Genomic DNA, 23,684 nt, shown 5'->3' on the forward strand with positions numbered 1-23,684 from the left:
AAAATAGCTGCTTATTTGTTTAAGCTTGGTCACTTTTCATCAGTTTATAATCACAATAAAAAGAGAGCTTCTACCTTGTATGGTTCTCGTTGCATACCTATTTTCTTTTTTTTTTCAGACTTCTTCATTTTGACTTCATACTGTTTAATTAATGACGAGGCTGAAGGGTTGCTGTCACCAATACCCTTTAGATTTAGGATTTAATCATCAATCAGATGAATCATACCTGAATGGACTTTACTTTCTCCACCAATAATTGTGATAAAACAAAAGAATATTAAGACGATGCTGTAATAAAGTCGTATAAAGTCACTACATACCTTTCCTGTGTTCTTTTGTCTCCTCAGTCAGCGGTACTGTATGTGTAACCCTGATGTGGTGCAGCAGTTTCACAACCCAGACACCATCTTCATCCTGGCCTTTGCTGTGGTCCTCCTCAACACCGACATGTATTCCCCCAACATCAAGCCTCACCGCAAAATGGGGCTCGACGACTTCATACGCAACCTGAGAGGTCGGTGTTTGATTTTATTGCGCCGCGTCTGTTTGTGTGTGTTTTAGTGCACACTTGTGAGATTGACGCTGTGCTATATAGGGTCTTGTGAACAGAGGTGGTATAATGAGCAGCAGGCAAGTTTCTCACTTCATGACAGGTGGTTTATGAGCAGAGATCTTTTTTTGGATATACACACACACACATATATATATATATATATATATATATATATATATATATATATATATATATATATATATATATATATATATATATATATATAAACCAGGTGTACACAGATGTACAGCTGAAACACTTGACTGTTGATGTGGAGGAGATTAATTGGGATGAAATGCCAGGAAGAATGATGAGGAAGATGAAGAGAAGAGGAGAGGGCATGGCAAGTCAAAGCTTTACAACAAGCTGCCTCATATCAACCTTACTATCGGTTTTCTGAGTGACGGCCTCTTGAACTGAAATAAATTACTCAAAGAGGCTGTGGATGCCTGCCTCTGCTTGCTATCGTCAGAAAAACATCAGCTTCGCAGGATGAGATTTCTGATATCCTTGACTCTGCTCTGGAATCGGTGCAGTTAATTAAGTCTCGCTCAGTGTCAGATTTAATGATAGTGATCCTTGATTTTCCAGAAACATCTTATCACCTTTGTTGAATTACCTGAAACTTCTAATACTGTCTGTCCCACAGGTGCATGAATTATTGCCTCAATATGGTGTGGCGTCATTGGCTTTGGAGTCTCTCCTCTTCCTCTTGTCAGCAAACTGGCAGCAATCAAGCACAGTGACAGCATGGTCATTAAAATAGCTTTTGGTAACCTTGGCAGTGTGGGCAGATGCCAAGTCCTGTTGGAAAGTAGCAACTTTATAAAGCGATTTGCAAAATAAAAGCTTGACGTAATCAAGTCGTGGTTGGTGGCTGTGTTGACTGTAGACTTCAGAAAACAAAGCGGTCCAACAACAGCAGATGATTTGGCACCCCAGACTATCACTGACTGTGAAACTTCGCTCTGGACTTCAAGCTTCTGTGACTCCTGTGCCTCTCTGCTCTTTCCCTAGACTTTGGGATATTGATTTCCAAATGAAATAGAATGCTTTTTTTTCATCTGAAAAGAGGAGTTTGGACCACTGAGAAATGGTTCAGTTCTTTCTCTCCTTAGTCGGGTAAGACAGTATTGACTTGACACAAGGAAGGCCACATTTATAGCCCAGGTGTTGGATTGGTCTGTGTGTAGTTGCTCTTGATGAACTGACTTCAGCCTTAGTCCACACCTAGAGACTGAGGTTGTTAAATGAGTTAAAGCTGCAGTTTGGCTTGTTGCTGATCCACCTCTGTCTTCCACACTTTCTCTTCTATTCAATGTTTTATTAATATCTTAACACTCTGAACAACCTGCTTTATGATATTTTCACATTTGTGTGTTTGTATAATATTGTATAATAATTTGTGAGTTTCAATGTCAAATATCTGGTTGGTCAGTAGGTACTTCAGTTTTTTTTCTTATATTTTGTGTTGTAGCCTGGGTGACTGTGTAAGGCGCTTGGCAATGGGTGAAATATTCCTATGAAAGTTTTCTACTACCAATCAATTCATCCACAAGAGTCTATCCATTCAAAAATGAGTAACAAAAAATCGGAAACATTTTCACAGTATTTTAATTTTTGGAACCTAAACTATTTTGTCTTCAATCCATTCAGATTATTAACTGTCAATATGACTGTTGCATCCAGTTACCCTCTGAAGTGATTCACGGCCACAATGTGTGAATAATCAAAACTTAGAGTATCGGCCAAAAAGGAATGCTAAGATGAGTGCTAAGGTGAAAATGAAAAACGATGAAGATGCAGAAGATTGGGAGAAATGTTTAATTTTATTCTGCTTCAAAAAGGAACTGGGAAGCCAATAGTGCTGCGGAAGGAAAATCAAAAGAAACTTTAAACAGACGGTAATCCATAATGTGTCGGGCATTAGGCAGGGGAAGAAACAATTAAAACTATCTGGCCGTGAGCCCAAGAATTTTGCCACAATTTGTACAGAGATAATTAAAAACAAATGAAGAACGGCTGAGTGGCAATCAGCAAACAACAGCCAGGTGTGTGAGGGACAGCAGTTAAATTAAATGACTAGAGGAGAAAGGTAAAACAAAAGCAATCATAGTAACAAAAGCGAGATTAAACGAAGTAGAATAGGAGATAACAACACAGAACATGGAAGCAGAAAACAAATAGAAAAAGCCAATACTCAGCGCAGTAATTCCTGCAGACTGTGCCGTAATCTGAATTGTGTCATGAATTTCAATTTGGTATCATTTATTTAACTACTTAAACAGCTCCCTGTATCTGAAGAAAAAATGTTTCTTTATGTTAAACTATTTAAAGTCCTGTTTGCTTTGATCAAATTTCTACTAAAAGTCTGAAAAAGCTGATCAGGCTAGCATGTTTGTGACATGCATGGTCATGTTTACATTTAATTCTAATTAAATTTTTCCCCCCTCTATTAGACAACATAGTGACATGCACAGCATAAGAAAGCTAGAACGAGTTGCAGTCATATAGCTCAAAACTGCAACTTGAGCTATATGTTGCAGATAATTTATATCTATATTTATATATATAGATTATATCTATATTTTATAAGCTAGAACAGTGGAAGGTTTTATACACTCTACGTAGCAAACTTTTGCAAATTTTAAATTACAAAATAATGTAAATTTATGTCTATACGCTTTATTATGTTCATGCACCAATGAATTATAAAGCAATACTACGTGTCATTTAACAATTAGGAGTCTAAAGAAACTGAACAACATACTTTTTGCAGATTATATTATTGTAATGGTGTCTTTAGATGTGTGAATAAAAAAGGAATCGCAAATATATGTTGTTGCCAAGATCCTGACAAAACACCAGGAAAATGGATCCCATCCCACCAGAACTTAAATCAGTGCACTGGCTCCCTGTTTGTAAAAAGACAGATGAGATAGATTAAAATCTTGTTAATGGTTTTTAAATCACTAGATGGATTCTCATATCACCAGGTTGCTGTTTCTTCATTAGTGTTTGTTAGACCAGAATTAAATAAGAGGAGGCAGCGTTTAATTTCTGTTCCCCTCTGCTCTGGAACTGACATCATGGAAACACAACATATGCAGAAATTGCTTTCTAAAAAGATCAAAGATTATTTTGTCAGTTTCATTTTATGTTTTAGGTATTTAATTGTTTCGAACTTGCATTTCACTGAATTTTTCTTTTAATGCAAGACTTCTTGTTTTTATTTTAATGCTCTTTTTCTTGAAATGCTTCTTCTCCTCTAAAGCAATTTTAGCGACTTTGGTTGTGAAGGATTCTATGCAAAAATCTAGCCTTGGCTTCACTAAACTATTTAGATTACTGCTATCAGATTCCTCAGTAAAACACTCAACTGCGCAGCAGCAACAGAAAATGAGCACGGACACGCTGCAGACTTGAGAGGTACACAAAATTCTGCTCCAGTTTGAATAATTATTTATTGCTTTAGGGGGTTTCAAAACATATAAAATACATTTTAAAGACTATAATTTGTATTTATTGCTTCTGATTTGATGCTTCGAAGCTTTCTGTGCTACAGAGCAAAGGTATCAGAACCTCATTTGAGTTGTTATTTTTTGTTTTTGTTTTTTTTATCACAATCACTCCAGCATTGAATGAACCTTTGAATTCTCTCAGGTGTGGATGACGGAGCAGACATCCCCAGAGAGATGGTTGCAGGCATTTATGAAAGGATTCAGCAGAGAGAGCTGCGCTCCAACGAAGACCATGTCACATACGTGAGTCGTGTGGAGCAGTCCATCCTGGGCCTGAAGACGGTCAGTATCAGACTTTTCCTCTTTACCCGTGTCTCGTTCGGTTTGAATTGTCTCGCAGCAATCTGTTTTGCATTAGCCGCCCTCTCCGTCTCTTTGACCTTGTTCCTTCAGGTCCTTGCTGTGCCCCACAGACGGCTGGTGTGCTGCTGCCGTCTGTTTGAGGTTCCCGATGCCAACAAACCTCACAAACAGAAGCTCTCTGCGCTCCAAAGGGAGGTGTTCCTCTTTAATGACCTGCTGCTGGTAAGGATTGACCTTCAGAAAGAGACACCGGTGTGCGTGAGCATGCATGCTGTCACGTGCCCAATAGGAGATGTGGTTTGATATCCAGCATGCGACGGCGGCGAGTTTACCATCGGTGTGTGTGTGCAGATCCTGAAGCTGTGTCCCAAGAAGAAAAGCTCAGCTTCATACACTTTCTGTAAAGCTATGGGTCTTCTGGGAATGCAGTTTCACCTCTTCAGCAATGAGTGTAAGATGCTACTTTACTTTGCAGCAATTTATTCCCATTACAAGCCCTAGCTTTGTGCATAAAAAGTGCTGAGCTCGCCAAGTTGTCCATTTTACTGTTGTTCTTTCAGGTCAGTGTCAGCACTCAGACTGTGAGGGTTTCATTGCAATACATAATGGCACACGTTGCTATCAAATTGTGGTAAATATCCTTCAGTAAAAGTGCTTTACTGTAACTGATTCAAATATTTAAGATGAAAGAATAGTTCAATCTTCCAGTCTGAAGCTGTAAAAGAAACATTTATAAATTACAATAGAGCAAAGGAAATCGACAAGGGACTAAAATGTCCGGACTCATTTGTATTAATGTTCTCCTTTAGCTCTAATTTCTGATTGAAAGAGTTTATGATCAGATTAGCATGTCAGTTTCAGCAGCAGCTGAATCCACAACACACAAAATGTTGCAATCTTAAATAAAATGTTGCATTTTTAAAAGAACCCAAAATGTGTTAGCATGTGCTTTCAAGCAATTACAAAACAATGAACTGATGTCCCCCCCCCCACAATATGGTGATTATTTTTTTAACCCATGATGGCGTTTTATTAGCCGCAGTCTTTTAGAAAAACGCAACGGAGCTGAATTCAGTTTTAACGGTCCGCAGGACGCACATTTCCCCACCTCACGGATATAATTGAAGTTCTTCCTTTTCCTCTCTCTTTGGGTCTTTGCTCAGATTATGCTCACGGCATTACCATGATGAGCCCCTTTACCTCAGAGAAAAAGCAGCTGGTTAGTTTCTGCTCTCCCAGCGGAGAGGAGCTCAGGAAGTTTGCGGAGGAGCTCAGAGAGGCGATCGCAGAGGTCAACGAGATGGAGCAGATTCACATTCAGTGTAAGGACACAAGCACGCTACTCTCTCATTACGTGGACATTTGATTAAAACCGTGGCACGCCGTCAGGCACTGACAGCAGCACTTGCCCGTTTCGCCTTGTAGGGGAGCTGGAGAGGCAGCAAGGGATCCAGTCGCATGGTTTACACACCAATGGCGGGCAAATGGACACACACACGGGACATGGCTCTCCCTCAGGTGCTGGTTTTGCTTGTGTAGCATAATGAGGCATACATTAACTAAATGTCAGGTCCCTATGCAATATCCTTGGTTTTTTAGTATACATATATGCCGGATGACTTGGTTTTTTAGTATACATATATGCCGGATGACTGACAGAGATACATTTTCATCCCACAGGCCAACAGGATGTGTATGATAAAACTGGCAACAACAACACAGTAGAGGTGAGTGCCTAAGCTACTCTCGTCTCCCTCAGGTAAGTATCTGCATATTCAGCACTGTGAATGTTGCGCGTGTTTGTGTGTGTATATGCAGTTAGACAGGGACTGTGCCTCATCCTGAAAGGAGAGTGCTTTTTGCTTTGCTTTAAAAGAGCACCGCCTGCAGCACATCCCTACTATACAGACAAACCTACAAAGGCTGCTAAGAGGTGGCTCTGTAGTAGCGCTGCAAACAGCCTCATTCTGTTTCTGATAAGTGGACCAGCAGCCGCTGCTTACAAAACAGCCCTTCAGACATCCCCGCTGAAACCAGCCAGACTTCCCATTTGAGCGAGCACAAGGTTGGCCGGCTCCTGGAATACCATCTACAAAGCTAGATGAGCTTGATACTGTAAAAGTCAAAAGGTGCATGTGTTAATGTTGGGTCTGGGTGGAACAAGCTCCTCCTTTAAAGTGATAGTCCTGGATTTTGTAACTGTGTCTCTATTAAAAGGTTATCAACAGTTAATAACTCTCGTGGTGATTTTAACTGAATAAAAATCCAGATCAGTTGGCCTCGGACCGAAAAGGAGACCTCAAACGTTTTAAAACAACTCCAATTTCAAAAATGTTATTCTACTGATATTTTATGGATCTTTAAGCTGTTGTCATGTGTTCGTTGGCCAGTTATTCACAGAGAAGTTGATGATAATTTATAGAGGAAGTGGAAGTTGGAGGAGGTGTCCAGTGAAACCCATGTGCTAAGAACGAAACATTTAAAGCATTTCTGGTTATCAAGCAGAAAAGCAAGGCATTGAAAAAAAAAATATCCTTAAAATTGTGTTCACTTAAAGAGCTACAGTATTTCCACTTTTTACACAGCCTTACTGTTGTATGAGATCCTTAATACATCACATGCTCAGGGTGTTTTACATAGTGTTGTATCACCTCCAACCCCATTTTCTGCGTAAATGGTCAGCGACTGTGTCATTACCCGCCTAATGCAAACAGGACGACATTTTAAAGTTCACCAAACAGAAGGGTCATAAAAGTGTTTTTAAGGAATTGTGTGATTCTCATGGCCTTTATTCACCGTAGCCATGGAGATAGGCAGAGTAAAGGGATGGAAACATGCAGAAAAGCTCCCTAGTCCAGGAACTGAACCCCAGACAGATTGCAATGACTAATGACCTCTGAATATGAGGCTTCTGCTTGCAGCTACGGCATTGTGCTACCACAAAATCACTGGAGTTGTTTTAAAATAGAAGTGGATTTATGCTAAATAAAGACAGCAAGAGAGTTACTACTGGGAACATATTAACTGCATATAGCCTTTTAATAGAACCTCTGAGAAAAAAAAAATCCTTTACCATCTCTTTAAACATAGGCATATAGATGAATCTGTTCTTTCTTTTGCAGTTCTGTCCTTGTTTTACTCATTTTCCCCTCTTCCCCCTGCCTTTCGCTTAGCCCCTTAGAGTTGTAACTTATTGTGTTAGGGAGACACCACGCCCTCGGTGTCGCCTCTTTCCTCTCCTGATACTCCTTTATCTCTAAGCCTATCATTCTGCCACTCATTTTCTATTACGGCACACCCACATACGTAAAACCCAAACTGTTCCTGCTAAAACTTCTGCCTACGATCTCGTCTTACCCCACGACCCCCCGTTTTCTCCTCCCGGGCTGGTGTTTGCATAAATTGTGGCCGGAAATGAAATCTGAATGTGGATTTAGTAAATAGATTAGGGACAGCAGGAGAGAGTGTGAATCTTGCATGCGCTCGCAATGCATGCCACCACCTGCATGCCTGCATGCCCATGTGCGTTAACACACCAGAGGGCTGCGTAGAGGCTGCGTTCAGGCTGGTAACTCCTCATGCGTTCTCTGACTGTTCCTAAACTAGGTGTCAATTCACAACAGGCTGCAGACCTATCAGCTGAGCCAGCCCAGCATTGAGTCCGCACCCCTGGCCCTGGCTGCACCCCCCACCCTGCTCAGCCCCGTCCAGGCCGGAGAGCTCCGCCCAGAGACCCTCATCCAGTGCCAGCAGATTGTCAAGGTGATAGTTGTGGACCAGAGCGGACGGGGACGGATGGAGGCGTTTCTCAGCCAAGGCCCGGCGACCCATCAGCTCATCCAGTCTGCCATGTCCACTCCCGTCCGAGTCAGAGAGGGAGACGGACCCCAGCCGCCCCTGCCGCCTCCTCCTCCTCCTTACAACCACCCCCACCAGTTCTGTCCACCTGACTCGCCCATGCCCTTCCACCACACCATGCCCCTCACCCGCCGGCGCAACTCCAGCGGCTCCCGCAGCATTGTATGAAAAAAAAAAAAAGAAAATAAGTTGATCCTCACACTTGCACAAAGTCGGTGTAGCACATGTCAACGCAAAAAACGTTGAGGAAATACTATATATGTGGAAGGAAAAAGAAAATCAAGAATCTACTCATAGAACTTGACAAAACTGTGATTTGTTTTGAATGTGAGCTTTAATAGTGGTTCTGAAAGACATCTTTTACTTCTTTTGTCTCCAAAATGTCACCCAGTATTAACTGATGTAGCCTGTCTACATTTCCCAGTTTTTAAGAAATATGCTTTGTTTGCATTTTTAAATGTCAGCCATCAGGCAAACGTCTCAGCAAGCTCGGATCGAGAAACCGAGCGAAAGAAAATCTGTCCCAAGAGGACGAGAATGAAGGACTGTTTTCTGTTCTGGATATTAATATTGCTCTTCATTGGTGTGGATCTTTACTGGAGTGAATGTGAGGAAATCTTTCAGTAACGATGCCTAATGTGAAAAAGTGAAAAAGTACTAATATCACTTGAATTTCTTCACATTGAGCTTGACTACACAAATTTTAATCTATTTTCTTGGGATTTTACAAAGTGATGCATAGTTATAAAGCAGAAGGAAATGTAATGTCTTTTGCATTTCCATGTAGCGCTCTGGGTAAATATGTAGCCATACCTCATTTTGATGTGATCCAAACTGTAGGATCTTTGAACTACTGTGTGTTCACCAGAGTTGCACATTCAATAAGTTAATTTTTGACCAAATTTACTTTATAAAACAATCCAAGCTTATTCAATCACATGTATGCTTTAAAGTCTTGCTACAAATTCCCGATTGGATTTAGGTTTGAACTTTAACTAGACCACTGTCAAACACAATTGGTTCTGGCTGTGTGCCAGGGTCAATTCTTACTGGCAAATGAACCTCTTCCCAAGTCTTATTGTGTCCATTCTCTAATAGATGTTTCTTCCTGTATTTAGATATATCCATTTTTATAAACTGACCTGCTTCTCTGTTCCTGATTTTTTTAAATGATGCATCCTCACAGTACAATGATCCCAATACTATGTTTCACTGTGAAGACAGTGAGATGCTTTGTTAGTATTTCACATATAATTTTATATTTGGGCCAAAAAGTTTGAACTTGGTCTTGTCTGACCAGAACATCTTATTGCACATATTTGCTGTCCCCTCTGTTCTTTACATTGTTGTATTCATACTGAGCTGAAATCACCAACTCCTCCATATAAACATAAAATATAAAATGAAAACCACCATTTTACTGTTGGTTTTCAGGGTACTGCTCTATTATGCAGAAACCTGTGTTTGTCTGCAATTTAAAATCCCAATAAAATACATTGAAGCTTGTGGTTGTAATATTAAAAAAATGTGGAAAAACGTCAGGCAAGAATACTTTTGCAAGGTAAGGTATTTGGTTGTCTATTCTTGATGTTCTTGGAAACGGAACAGATCTATGAAAAAAGCAGGAGTGTGAGGGGGAAAAAATACATCAGCTGAAGCGTAGTGTCAGAAGCAAAGTCGTTCCCACTCACCCAAAAAAGAAAAATAATACCTAGAAGAGTTTCTCAATGACAATCATCTTTTTGTGCTTCGTTGTGTGTTTTTGCTCAAACCGTCTCATTTCTCGCTGCTCTTATTCAGTGGATTGTTGCTCTGACAGGAAAGACTGCTGCACTGCAACATGTGATACTGCGTCTGCACCTCACAGAGAGCAAAGTGTGTGTGCACCATGTGTATTCAGGCTGCTTACTCATGGGCCACTGGGATTCGGGCCGATAATTCATTCAAAACAAGGCTAAAACAGGCGCTCAAAAGCCTTTCTTCTTTTTATGTACATTTACTCCTGTGAATACCAAGTGTGAATACCCATGTTACTTTTGGATTTAGAGTATATCATAAAAAATAAAAAAAAAGCCCAGAAAAAAAGCGCTATTATTAAACCTTGAAATGATGCTACACAGGGTAGATACCTCAGAGTTTTCACTGTTATATTTTCCTTAAATAACTGGAACATTTCACAAGCAGAGATGCATTTCTGCGAATGTTTAGCTGGAGAAAAAAAACAAAAAACTAAAGATGTCTAAGAAATGATTCTTTATCTCATCACTGTGTTGATTGCTCAGCATAGATGGTGTCTGACTTGAGCCAGTATATATAGCACATCACTAAGTCTTTTTGCACCACAGAATATATTGGATATATTGTAAATAGATGAAATAGATTTATTCTGAAAAAAAACCCAACAAAAAAACAAGTGATCGGTTTGCCCAGTGTGTGTATCTACTACGTATGTATTTGTACAGAGAAAAATCTAGTTTAAAAGAAAAAAAGAATAATATAGTTATTATAGTTACTATTCACGTTTATTACTGGGGGTGTCCTAAATGCAAACCCCCTTATGAGAGTCGGGGAAACAGGCAGTTTTTTGTAGCGTAAACAGTTTAGTTACTGATCTAGATCCATCATTAAAGCATCATATCATATTATTAACAATGTTACTAAAAGATGGCAGTGGCACCTGTGAAGGTGTGTAAAGGGCTATGCTGTAATGGTGAACACATACAGTAAAATTCACCAGTCAAACACATACCCACCCACACACACACACGCACGCACATTAACAACCTACACATAGCTGCTAAAACAACAAATTCTGATTAAATTTACTGCTTGATTTATCAAGTCAGCAACCCCACTTTGTTTACTATGAACTCTGACTGGCTTGTACTATAACGCATGATAATTTTATTTTGTTTTCTTTTTTTCTATTATTATTTACAGAATACAACAGGAGCTCGATGCTATGTTTGTTTCATTATTGTCAGGGCATGTCGGGTTTGATTGATGTCATTTTCTCCTTCCTCTCTCCCGTTCTTTTCCCTTCTCTTCTCTCTGTGGCTGTCATGGAGACGCACCAAATCTGCATCCTCCTTGTGCAGCACCATCAGTTAATCTTTGCATCCTCACAGTATTTCTAACAAGGAAATTTCTTAAAGAACAATGTGTTTCCTATTGGAATTTCTAAGCTTTTCTGTTTGGAGAAAATGAAAGAATAAAGTAGTTTTTACTCTCGGGCATCGGGCTGTTTGTGTGCTTCGGGGGTCTCGCCGCGGATAATTTCGCACCAGGTGTGGAAGAAGATTGGTGGAATAAAGGAGCTAATGGGAAACCGGTCTGCGCCAGTGTTCCTGTGTCATCCCGGTGCGCCAGGTAAACTAATTTATTAGAGAACGCATCCGGATAATAGCAAATCTCAGTCAAACAGGTCTGAATTATTCCACTCAATCTTACATTACATGGCTGCGGATTTTTGTTTTCAACTGTGTGTGTGACAGGTTGAGTTAAATTAAACACAAATTTCTCAGAGTTTATTGTTGTTTCACAATTATACAAATGCAATCTACCCAAAATAAGCCAATATACCTAGTCTATTTTATTGACAGAACATTCATGAACTTCTAAAAGCCTCAGTGGTTTGGTTCAGAAGGAGAGTTTATCGATAGGTCTGTTCCGGTAATCATTACTTTAATGCAAAAAAGTGCACAGGTCAAACAAACCCTGCACAAGCCCACACTTGTAATTATGAACAACTTGGAAAAAGCTCTTCACATAATTTTTTTTTAGAGAGTGCAAAAAAGCTGGGATACCTGGAGAACCTCCATGAATACACAGAGAGAACTCCATTCAGTTAAACTTTGTCCCCACACTGACACATCATTTCTCATCTGTGAGGCAACAATGTCCAAGGTTTCCCTCAGAAAACTTGCTAAGCCTGGTGGTTGGGTACTATGGCAGTCATTGATCCAGCGGCCCGTCATGTTTTTGGGTAAAAAAATATTTAAAGTTGGCATGAATTTTGAAAATATCACTTGATAATTATGTGTTATTGAAAGATTGAAAGATTAATACCCGAACACCATCTATAAAGTCTTCAAAAATTGCAAACATTTTAAAAAGACTTAAATAAATAGGCAATGCTCAGCCTGTCAAGCCTGGTGGCCCGCCAGGCTTATATTACACTGGGAGAAATCCTGATGTCTTTTCACCAATCCACTACGTAGCCACAAAAGAATGTATTGATGCAAAAATAATCCCTAATACTCTAAATTAAAGTCACTAGTCTAATAAAAGCTTATAAAGGCTAATTTGGCACTATTAATGTTCAAACAATTAAATTTAATCACATGACATAGTTTCAATACATGCAGAGTTTTATATTTCAGGGATTTATTTTGATAAATTTGTTTTTCTTTAATGAAATCCTAAGAAAATGTGTTTCTCAGAAAATCTGAATACTAAATAGGGCAAATAAAAAGGATTCTCAGTACAGGAGTATTGCCCATACCCTCGAGCCACTCAGCAGAGGAAAGAGTTCAACCATTTCCTAGCAGACAGCTTATTTGAGTTTAGACATAGCAAATCTGTGGACTACCACTAGTAAATAACTGGAATCATTACCGACTGTAGAAGCATCACGTGTCTTCCTGCAACTTTGATTCTCTGCCTCTTTATGCTTTCTCTAGATTCAGAAACCTTGATTTTAAAATAAAATGCAGACTTAACTTCTCTCCGGACTTTGCACCACTCTCCCCTTAACTCTTTAATGGACTTTTCTTTATAATTCTTGCATATTTTTGGTCATATGTTTGTGCATTTTTCCTACAGCTACACCAATTTTTTATGGTTTACTGACTCAAGGAGGTAAACTGTGGGACAAGTGTGGGGTCAGTCACCTTCACCGTGGTTGAACTGGTCATGATGTCAATCAAAAAACAAACTTTTTGTAGACTGTGTACGAGTCCTGTGGCATTGTTCCTAAATCAAAGACTTATATTCAGGCTGAGTCCCAGGGAAGAAGAATCAACAACTTAGGTTTGATGTAAACATTTGACTTTGTTATTTTATAGATGCATCAAAATCTGTTCAGTCATCTGAAGAGATAAAAAAACAAACCAAAGCATGATATAACCTCTTTTAACCCACCACCCCCCCAATTTCATTGAAACCAGCACAGGCAAGTTTTACTTTTAAAATCTTTCTTTTTAATATCAAAAGCTAATAAACATTTGATGACAGCAAGTCCATGGGGAAACGTTTCACTGTCAAGTATCAAAGCAAGAGAAGATGCTTTGGGTTTGCAAAATCAGCCTTGAAAAGCATACACAATACCTGAACGCAAACAAAGTTACAAAGAGAATCAAAAAAATCCCATTTTGGCTTAATAAATTATCTTAAAAAACTGATAACATTAAAGTAATGCAATGCAGTTGTGCAAAGATAGAAGTCTCACAGTTAGCTCACACTCTCTTTTCTGTCCGTGTCATTCCAGATATTTATAGCTCCTCCAAAAGTTTCTCTTCCTGTCTTTGAAAACAAGCAGACAGGATGTGCAAGAAAGTAACAACTGGACAGAGAAAAGTGTTTGAAGTGGAACATCCAAGTCTTGTTCTTTTCCAGCTCTTCTTTACTGATCGTCTACATTTGTCTTCATGGTGGAGGTCCAGTTGAGGGTCCCATGGTCGAAGAAAAGCTCCCCCAAATCTTCCTCCCGTCGGTGGTTTACATGGTGGTCTCTTCCCATTCCAGCTCAACATCACCTGAAAACCCACACCAATCTTTGGTTTGAGCACTGCACTGTTGTGTGAAGCTTGCATTCTTATCTTTGTGTTTGCTGTTTACCTTCCATGGCATCCAAAGAGTCCATCTTCTCCAGAGCTGAATAGTTAACAAACCAGATGGACTGACTGTTGCCTTTGTTGTTCAGAAGTTCCAGAGTGCTTTGGTGGAGGAAGATGTACTGGGCCTGACAGCGCAAACACAGACTGGTAATGACGGTTCAGACCAGATGTTACTTTATGTCATTTTTTATTCTAAACAGATTCTGAAAACAATATCATCTTGACAATACAGCAGAAATGGAACAATAAGCTAGGACTGTGTGTGCATACATGCATTCATGTTGCCTGATTTATTTGCTTTGGACACAAATCTGTTAGAACTTATTTGTGCAGGATAACGAAGTTCCTCAACTAAATTTGAACAATTCAAATAAAAAAAAAAGAGAGGGTGAGAGATCAGTGCCAAATCACTGACTAGATTAACCAATGTTTGTAGCAGAAATTCCTACATGGTAAGTAATTCGTCAGTAACACACACACACACACACACACGCACACGCCACCCCCGCACGCACGCACGCACGCACGCACGCACGCACACACACACACACACGCACGCACACACACGCACACACGCACACGCGCACACACACACACGCACGCACACACGCGCACACCCCCACACGCATGCACACCCCCACACACACACCCCCACACACACACACACACACAACGGTCATGTCATGTAGCTGCTTATTCTATGAAATTAAATCATTAACTGAAAGGTGCGTGCTCAAAATAATAGCAGAGTGGAGTTAAATCAGTGCATTCATTCATTCTGTGAACAAAAAGGTGCCAAACAGGTTGTCTTTGTTTAAGGACAAAAGCTTGAAACATTTTACATGCTGATTATTGGGTGCTCTTCCCTGAAAATATGAGTTAAAAATATGAATAATACCAGAGACTGCACCACAGAACATTTGAGGGGTGAAAGCAAAGGGCTGGAGCAAATGATCTAAATTTTGGTAAAGAGAAACCAGAACCAGAGAGACATTGAAGAAAATATAAAACTACACTTTGAACAGATCAATGGCAAAGACTTTGCCAATGATCAGCTCTGGGGTGATCAAAGATGCTGTACAGTGACTTGTAAAGACTGTAACGATTAGATGATGCCTATGTGAAGCCACATAGGCATTTGCCAACAATCAGATTGACCATCCTAAAGAGAAATGGTGTAATATTTTATCGTTATGAAAGGAAGAATGTTTTTAGGAACCGTCGAGAGGCTATGCAGTTGAAAGCAGTTTGGCGGATAACAAAAATATGCAGGGTCAATATTTAAAACTAAACTAAACTCACTAACAGGTTGTCAGGGTCTCCAGCATGGCCAGGAGTTGTTCCAGAGAACCCATCACAATGTCAGGACAGAGACCATTTCTGAGCTGCTTGTTCTGTGCCATGTGTGCCTTCGTTCTTTGTGGTCAAAAGACAGGGTCCTGGCACAAAGGGTCTTTTAAGATGCTTTTGACCTTCTTGAGTTTGCAGAGTTAATAGATGTCTTCAATCCTAGGCAATGAGGTGCTTATGATCTACTGTGGTATTTTGGTAACTATGTGAGGTTCATTATGGATCCCAAAACACTGAATTCAAGCCAGAGCCACTGAATTTAAACCAGGTGATTGTTAGGGGGATGTTTCTCATACTGTGGCGTTGGCTGCTCTATATATTTCCTGCTGGGAATCATGGATCAGTTTGAATACATTGAAATACCTGAAGAAGTTGTGTTGCTGTGTGAAGAGCAGGAACTGACCTGGAGGTAGGAGCCTATTGTTTATTTGCTCAATTTTGGAAGCTTTGTTTTTTTCTTAATGTTTTGATTTTCAGTTGAATCTTTAGCGTTCCCACTGCATTTGCGTTTGTGGAAATTAAAGCTGCGAGTATGAGTTAAATGCCCTGGAATTTGTTGTATTGCGACAAAATGTAACAACGATCCAGGTGTGTTGATGCTTATGCCAGGCACTGTACAACTCAACCGAAAAGAGTCATATGTGTAGGTTTTGTTTTGACAGTCAGTGCGGGACTCAAATCCTGAATCTAAATATTGAAACGTGCTGAAAATATAGACATGAGAAAACCTTGATGAGACGAGGAAAACGAGCAGAGGATCCTGCATTAGGCACAGTGCCAATCCTGGCAATCACTTAAGTAATCACTGAGGTGATTTCCGGACGGGATCATGCTGTTTCAAGAAGGAGATTGCTGTTTTGCATTTACCCCTAATCCACTGGCAGATTATTCTAGTAGTTATACAAAATAAATATTTTTTATTAAGGATAACACCAGGGCATTGACAATTTGGAATGGAGCCAACCACATGTGGATCTGCTTATTTTCTATTCAAATATCTGTGTTATACGCATTTATATAACCGTACAGCTGTGTGGCATTCATGTGGTAAAATCAGTTCAGATAATTTTAGTAGGGAGACAACTTTGTTTTTTCTTCTTGATTTTTTTTTATTTTTAGGATTTTAAATACAAATTTTACAAACTCGGTTGTGGATTCAGTAATTCATGCTTAGCAGAGTTACTTCAACATTTTCTGTAGTTTTTTTTTTTTCTGCTGTGGCATAAAAATCCAAAATATTGATGTCTAGCTTTTGTCTCCTGTTGAACTCACCAGGTTCTGCACCATGCACATCCTCTCACTGCGCAGTTCAGCCACCAGCCCGTAAATATCCACAAAGTCATGATCTCTGACGTGCTGAATGAGGTGATCGAGAGCAACGAACACGCCTGTTCTTCCCACGCCCGCACTGAGGGAACAACGAGAAAACCCAAATCACTCTTACACCAGGACCTGGGAATGTGCTTCTATTTATAAGCAGTTATAACTGATTTATAATCAATAATATTCTTTTAAACCCACCTGCAGTGGACCACTATGGTGGAGTTGTCATGGCGATGTGCTCGGACAGCTTTGACAAACTTAATCAAGGTGCTGCAGGATTCTGGGACCCCGTGCTCAGGCCATGAAGTGTAGTTGAAGTGTTTGACTAAAATGTAGTGACCATGCTGCAGAGAGCGATAGATCTGGGTTAGTGTAAAAAAATGAGGGTAACATGTTAAATGCTCAACTCATTATTAGGAAATTGTACCTTATTTAGCTTATAATTAATTGGTGTAAATCCCTTTGATCCACTGAGAGGTGCTACGCAAATAAACTTGACTTGCCTTGATGTGAATGACAACAATACAATCTAAAGTTGAGCAAAAACTCTGCTAAATGTCAAGTAGTATTACACTAAAATATAAAGTTTTTACACCCGTTTATCTGTTCACTGTCGTGGCCCGTCGGTGCATATCTCCAGGAAACAAGGAAATAATTTCTATTAAATCAATCCCGCTGCCAAAGTTTTTGTAAATTTCTTTTAGAATCGTTGACATGTGTTGCTCTTCATAATCCAAAAAAAATATCAACAAGGAAGGATCTACTTGCCAAAGGTTGCCCTTATCTACAATCACAGCCGTAACTCAAAAGTGATACACAAAGCCAAATGAAGGCCGGAGTTTATCTTGCTTCCTATCAAAGTGAGAAGGCTTTCTCCACAAATGTCGTTCAGGTGTACCTGTACGTTTGGAGAGCAACGCATGTGTGTGCTCAAGAGTCGTGTGTTTGTATTCAGGAGGCATTGCTACCTTTTCTACTTTCAGCGTTCTGACAGTCCAATCAGGAAGCACTTCTTCTGACACTTTAGAGATGAGAATGTCACTAAACACCGTCATTGGCTTGTTGTCCTCAGGCCAATACTTGTGACACCGAATCTGAAATGTCAACAGCGCAGCACACAAAGCATTTTGTCAGATCTTCAGAAAAGTGTTTATCCCTTCATGGAGGGAAGACCCGAAATGTTACTTGTGCTCTGATTTCTGTCATGTCTGTAACGACGCACCCTGCCTTTCTCGTAACATTGCGTGAGCATGGCAACAGTGCGGGTTCCAGTCTCCCAGATCATCCTCCAAAAGTCAGCCACCGTGCTGGGCAGAGGACCCTGAGTGGCTATGAACTCATTGGGACATAAGTAACCCTGCAAAGAGCAAATGAGAACATAAACCTCAAAATATACCTCTGATCAGAGTTTATGGCAGTTTTTACTTTTTTTTTTTGTTTGTAGTGAAAGCTCACCGAGACAAAGCTTGCATTGATATAGTCTGATCCTGCCATGCCTGGTTCTGAGAGCAGCTTCACTCGGTTGTTGTTGTCTAAATGCAGAACGGAGAAAACTGTTCAGTGAACAGTGTGAAATGCAGCTCTGTGGAGGCACAATGAAACAGAAAATAAGACTCATAGGGCTCATTTCTAGTCTAACCACATACAGGGTTTGATGTTGAGGAAGCGGTTCTTGGATTTATTCCACGGCAGGTCGGCGTCTGTGGTGGCCAGGTCCGGCAGCAGCTTTGGGAGGTCCTGGAGGAATAATTAATAAGAAAAAAAAAATCAAACACATTCACATTAGCATTCACATAAACTCACTGGGCCGTTACTTTGAACCTTACAAAACTAACTTGATTTGTCTCATTAAAAATGATCACACTAATTGAGACATTCAATATTGGAAATCTATGAGAGCTTCAGAGGTTCTGTGCAGTCGGGTAAGATTTATGGGTTTGAGATTTTGTTGCTACTCTGGGAAGAGAAGGAAACACAAACATTAATGCAGGGCTGGAAGGCAACATTATGTGAAAATCCAAAATCTTTACCCTTCAAAATATTTTCTCATGCATACCTGTTTTTCACGGTTTGGCAAAAGAATCCCGTCAGCAATTCTGTTTGTAATTTCTGTATTCAAAGTCATTTTTAGAAATCATGCTTTGCATGAGGCCTTATGCATGTACTACTCTGTGTTATTCAATCATAAAATCCAAATTAAACACCTATAAATATGTGGTAGAAACATGAATAAATGAGGACAAGTCCAAGATTTCTGAACACTTTTGCAAGGTGCTACATATGCTGGGCTCGGGCCTTTCTGGGTTTTAGCCAAACATTTACCGAAAACTCTTCCTGGAACTTTGCGTTGTCGTTGGCACACAGATCTTCTACGTGCTGCAGGAAGGATTTCTTGTTGACAGGCCTGACAGAGACGACGGGAGAGAAATGCACTGACTGTGAGCGACAGACAGAGTCAACAATGCGCCATTCTACGTCAACTTATTTTAGGTTACGAGAGGCGCGGAACCATGCAGAACATGCTGATTCCTCCAGCAGCTGCTGCGTGCATGCTCACATCATTTATAAAAGATGACTTACTTGAGCGACTTCCTGTAGCTGAGCAGCCTGGACGAAAATAGAAGCAAAATAAACAAATTAATGCAATGATCGCAGCCCACACTTTGGCATTGCTGTCCATAAAAATTTAACTAATCCTCGCAGCAGAAAGTACACGGAGATATGTGTTTAGAAAAACCCCTTTAGAAAAGAGGGTTAAACCATTTTTAAAAAAATCTAATCCACGCAACACTGATGCATGCCTCAATTTTCATCCAAATGACAATGACGATTGGTTACATGAAACCATGACACGATTGGTTTCATGGTTACATGGATCCCACAGGTCTTTTCCTGTGGGATCTACTCGGGTCTTCGACAGTTGATGAAGCTTACTGTTTATGCCCCCCTGTCTTCCAAGAAATTTCAGGCTGCATAAACAAATTAAAACGGTTTTACGGAGAGGAGCTTCAGCAAAGCTGTTCATCCCTCTACTAGGGATGGAGAAAAACATGCAGGCAGTTGGTAAAACACTGATGTCACTGATTCAATGAACTATCAGCCTCCACAAAAGCTTTTCTAAAACTGCACAGATGGAGGGCTTGACGCAAGCCTAAATAGGCAACATGATGACACACACACGCACGCACGCACACACACATACAGGCAAACACACTTTATGAGGAATTAAAAGAAAAAAAAAACAAAACAAGAATACAACATGCAAACATGTCAAAATGAGCCTCACACACACACTAAATGCCCAACTTACTGGATGACATAAATCTCTTTCCGCCTAAAGAAGAAGGAAGAATACCTGGTGGGAGACAAATGTTCAGTGAGAGAAAGACAGCTTGTGTGAGTGGATGTAAACGTCTGCGCTGAAGGAGAGTTGGGAAGTGACAAGGAAAGGTGTGTTACTTTAACTGCGAGACAAGTCGTGTTTAAACAGCTCTCACTGTGCTGTCAGAGCCAGGATGATATTCTGGTCATATCAGAGAGGAGGAGACGAGAGACGCTGCCCAAATGACTACAGTGAAATGCCTGTAGTATGAAAAGTGAGTGAACAGTCCGTGTAGAGGCAGAACTGTCATTCTAAATATTTTAGTAGGCAGATGAGTCACCTGCAATCGTCCCTCTGCTCGTAAAGATAAAAGACAATTCTGAGAGAAAAAAAAAGGAGTGAAGTTCAGGAGGCTTTTAGACTCGCGGCTAGAAATAATCATTTCAGGTCTCATTTGAAGAGAGCAGGTATCAAATTTACGGATCGATGAATTCGCTCCGACCGCTGACACAAAAACGCAGTAAGAATATGTTTCTGTTTGTATATTTGATTTAGCCTGCAAACATTTAATCAGGGGGCGTCTGCTGAAGTAAACCATCAACACAGAAGAAAAGAAAGTTCTGACTCTATGACTCTGCAGTAATAATAACATGTCACTTTGTGAGTGAATTAAAATACATGTCCTGAACTACTCCCAAGTAATAAATAAAATCTGGATATGAGTGTTTTGAGGTGAGGTGACAACAGTTACAACGTCCTTAAAGAATAGAAAGAGATGCAAATCAAAGCCAAAGTTTTGCTGGGTTAAGATAATGTACGAGTGCTGACATTCTGATCTAATATTACAAAGGTATGTATGACTTTCATTAATGGGTCAAAAAAAAAAATACACCTTCTTAACAACAAAAAGAAATACACTCAAGCCAAATCCAGTAATGTGAAAAAAAATGTATTTGGCCTGATGAGCAAATTTATGCAGAATAAGGTAGAAAATTAAAAATGGCAAAGTGCAGCGAGACTGATAAATGATCCTCTGGCTCCTTTGACATAGGAATATTTCACAGGACACATTCAATAAATAACAGAAAACTCTGGAAGCCAAAACCAACACATGGGAGGTAACAGAAGATAAAAGAGCTTCTACAGTGGAATAAAAATCCCACTGTAGGCTTTGCCTTTTCATCTGACCTGGGCATAATTGAAAATCTGTGGACATACCTCCACATGAACGCATGTGGGACAGCTCATAAATCACACTGAAATACAGCTGGAGCCTTTTGCAGGAAGAAATTATTTTCCCCAGTAATACTCTACTGTAAGGCTTTATAGAAATGTTTGCAATAGAAAATCTTTATTGACTTTCCTGATGGCTTTGGAGGACATGAGTGCTAACAAGCAGGGTTTTGATCAAGTCGTTGATTTAAAAAAAATAAAATAAATATATATATATATATATATATATATATATATATATATATATATATATATATATATATATATATATATATATTTTTTTTTTTGTAAGAAAATGGATGGATGGATGGATGGATGGATGGATGGATGGATTCATTTTCAATGTTTGTTAGTGGGGTTTTCTACCAAGTTGTGGGACAATTTGTTCTCTGCAAGCAAAGAAAAGAAGCTGAAAAGTTGGATTCCTGTTTTGTAGCAGAGATTGGCTGGGAATAAAGGAGACAGAATGATTTCTCTGTTCTGCTGAGAACTGAAGGGAAGGGAAATTACAAAGCCACAATGCTGTGTTGTGTCTTGTTGCCGCTGCAGCTACTGTGTCTATTTTTTGAACAAACTCAACACCGCCAGATGATCCTGCGCTGACAGGAGTTGCACATCAAGTTGGCAGCAGCAAAGAGGGTTTTCACCTTGTTCACATAGATTTGAAATCTTGTCTTGCATAGCTAAATCAAGTTTAAAGCTGAACAGTCTGCTTCTACACAAATTGGCAAAGTGATGGTTCTATATTAAAACCAAGAAAGGCTTACCGATTGAGCTTTTCTTGTTTCAGCTCCATATCTGCTACAGCAATCAGTTGATCTAATTTGCACTTTGTCTCTATGATCTCTGCCTCCCTGGGTGAATAAGTCCCGCCCTCTTTCTTACGCTGATGGATCCTGGAAACAAAACGTCGACAGAGCAGTTAACATCACTGGGAAAAAAAACAAAAAACTAACACGTTTAAATTATGCGGTGATGATATTATACAGTTGTTTCATGTGCTTTTGATTGCTCTCACTTGACTGAGCAACAGATAAGGAGGATGAGGAACACAGCCAGAAAGAATGACAGCAAAACACCCAGGATGATTTGTTCCTCTTTGGTCAGTAGTCCATCCGCTGCAAAGTGAGAGAGAAAGCATTAAAGCAACCTAACAACAAGCAAGAACAATATATGCTTATTATCAGAACTTTGCTTACACCCAACATCAGAATGAATTCCATCACAATGTTGGGCTTTTAATGAAGTATATGAACCTATTTTTTTCCACAGTGAACTGAAAATACGATATGCAACTTCAATTATGTTCAAGAAAGTCATTTGAAGTTTGCTTTTGGACTTTGGTTGCTTTATTATGGTATTAGAGGCAAACTAAATAAATGAGGGCTCATTTAAATTTTTTGCATAGTACTTTAAGTTCAATTCTTTCTAAGATGAGTAATTATTGCTTGGTCTTTTCTTGAAGACCTACCTGTAGTTCTGATATACTCTGAGAAATCAGAGTCTGTGTATTGGCCCTTGGTGTTCGTGGCTCTGAATTTAAACCTGTTTTTACAAAACAGCAGCAGAACAACAGGAGCTTTTTATTCTTTCAAAGCCTATTTCAATTTTTAAAAACATTTCATTGCTCGGAATGCTTCCAGCACACTCACACGTAGACAGTGTTGGGCTTCAGAGGTCCGTTGCAGAAAAGATCTGTGTCGTTCTGTCCCATGCAGCTGTCGTTCTCTCCAATCATGTAGGTTTCTGTGATGGTGTGGTTGTGCCTCAGCAGCGACGGGTCATCTCCAGACACACTGCGACCGCCTCCGACGAGCACATCCGCACCTGCTGCCCTGACCCTCGCTAAGCAGGTGGGGTTGGGGAACCCCGCGTCAGTGAAGTAAGGAGCAGGACGGTGAAAATAGGCTCTCCTCCAATTGGTCAGGTTCTCATTGTCCCTCACTGTGACAGAATAAAAGTTGGAGAATGCATGAGTGTGAGCTCTAATAATAATAATAAAAAAAGGAGAAATTCAAGTGTATTTAACTAAAAAGTGATTACTGTCATACCCCCTGACTCGGCCACGATGACCTGGATTTTTGCGATTGGTCCGTTGTCGTCACTATAGAAACAGGCAGGCATGTGGATGGTTATGCTCCTGTGGGTTACCATGGAAACCCCTCCTTGGCCCAGCACTGCTTGGGGTATTTGGGTTGGCTTGGATGGGGCTAAAACACACATGCGCACACACGCGCACACGCACACACACACACACACACGCACAAGCACACGCACACGCACACACACACACACACGCACACACACGCACACACACACACACACAGTTATCTGGGGAAACATTGCGTGTGTGAGGTTTTACCTGTTACAGCAAAAGATGAAAT

General features: G+C 40.0%; 2 protein-coding genes across 5 annotated transcripts in view; one reads left to right on the top strand and one right to left on the bottom strand.

Annotated features, from left to right (window-relative positions):
* The window catches only part of iqsec3b (IQ motif and Sec7 domain ArfGEF 3b), a 40,704-nt gene extending 29,235 nt beyond the window's left edge, over positions 1–11,469 (top strand). The window contains exons 8-15 of one of the 2 annotated variants that reach the window (XM_081608185.1): positions 348–514; positions 4,217–4,356; positions 4,468–4,599; positions 4,729–4,828; positions 5,541–5,699; positions 5,803–5,895; positions 6,058–6,104; positions 8,001–8,164. In XM_081608185.1, coding sequence (XP_081464311.1) covers positions 348–514; positions 4,217–4,356; positions 4,468–4,599; positions 4,729–4,828; positions 5,541–5,699; positions 5,803–5,895; positions 6,058–6,104; positions 8,001–8,036 — 874 coding nt within the window. In that variant the 3' untranslated portion in view covers positions 8,037–8,164. Of the gene's footprint in view, positions 1–347; positions 515–4,216; positions 4,357–4,467; positions 4,600–4,728; positions 4,829–5,540; positions 5,700–5,802; positions 5,896–6,057; positions 6,105–7,983 lie in introns of both variants that reach the window. The other variant, XM_081608183.1, reaches the window with a different exon arrangement.
* Positions 11,470–13,413: 1,944 nt separating this feature from the next.
* The window catches only part of ptprq (protein tyrosine phosphatase receptor type Q), a 64,912-nt gene continuing 54,641 nt past the window's right edge, over positions 13,414–23,684 (bottom strand). For 2 of the 3 annotated variants that reach the window (XM_081608182.1, XM_008412413.3), the window contains 16 exons: positions 23,352–23,510; positions 22,953–23,244; positions 22,772–22,845; positions 22,319–22,418; positions 22,068–22,196; positions 20,056–20,100; positions 19,326–19,352; positions 19,068–19,149; positions 18,392–18,482; positions 18,201–18,277; positions 17,968–18,102; positions 17,714–17,839; positions 16,944–17,089; positions 16,695–16,830; positions 14,074–14,197; positions 13,414–13,991 (listed from right to left, as the gene is read on the bottom strand). In XM_081608182.1, coding sequence (XP_081464308.1) covers positions 13,954–13,991; positions 14,074–14,197; positions 16,695–16,830; positions 16,944–17,089; positions 17,714–17,839; positions 17,968–18,102; positions 18,201–18,277; positions 18,392–18,482; positions 19,068–19,149; positions 19,326–19,352; positions 20,056–20,100; positions 22,068–22,196; positions 22,319–22,418; positions 22,772–22,845; positions 22,953–23,244; positions 23,352–23,510 — 1,781 coding nt within the window. In that variant the 3' untranslated portion in view covers positions 13,414–13,953. The remainder of the gene's footprint in view (positions 13,992–14,073; positions 14,198–16,694; positions 16,831–16,943; positions 17,090–17,713; positions 17,840–17,967; positions 18,103–18,200; positions 18,278–18,391; positions 18,483–19,067; positions 19,150–19,325; positions 19,353–20,055; positions 20,101–22,067; positions 22,197–22,318; positions 22,419–22,771; positions 22,846–22,952; positions 23,245–23,351; positions 23,511–23,684) is intronic. The other variant, XM_081608181.1, reaches the window with a different exon arrangement.

This window comes from Poecilia reticulata, chromosome 6, assembly GCF_904066995.2.
Source record: "Poecilia reticulata chromosome 6, P_reticulata-male-v2, whole genome shotgun sequence".
In the NCBI taxonomy this organism is placed as follows: Eukaryota; Metazoa; Chordata; class Actinopteri; order Cyprinodontiformes; family Poeciliidae; genus Poecilia; species Poecilia reticulata.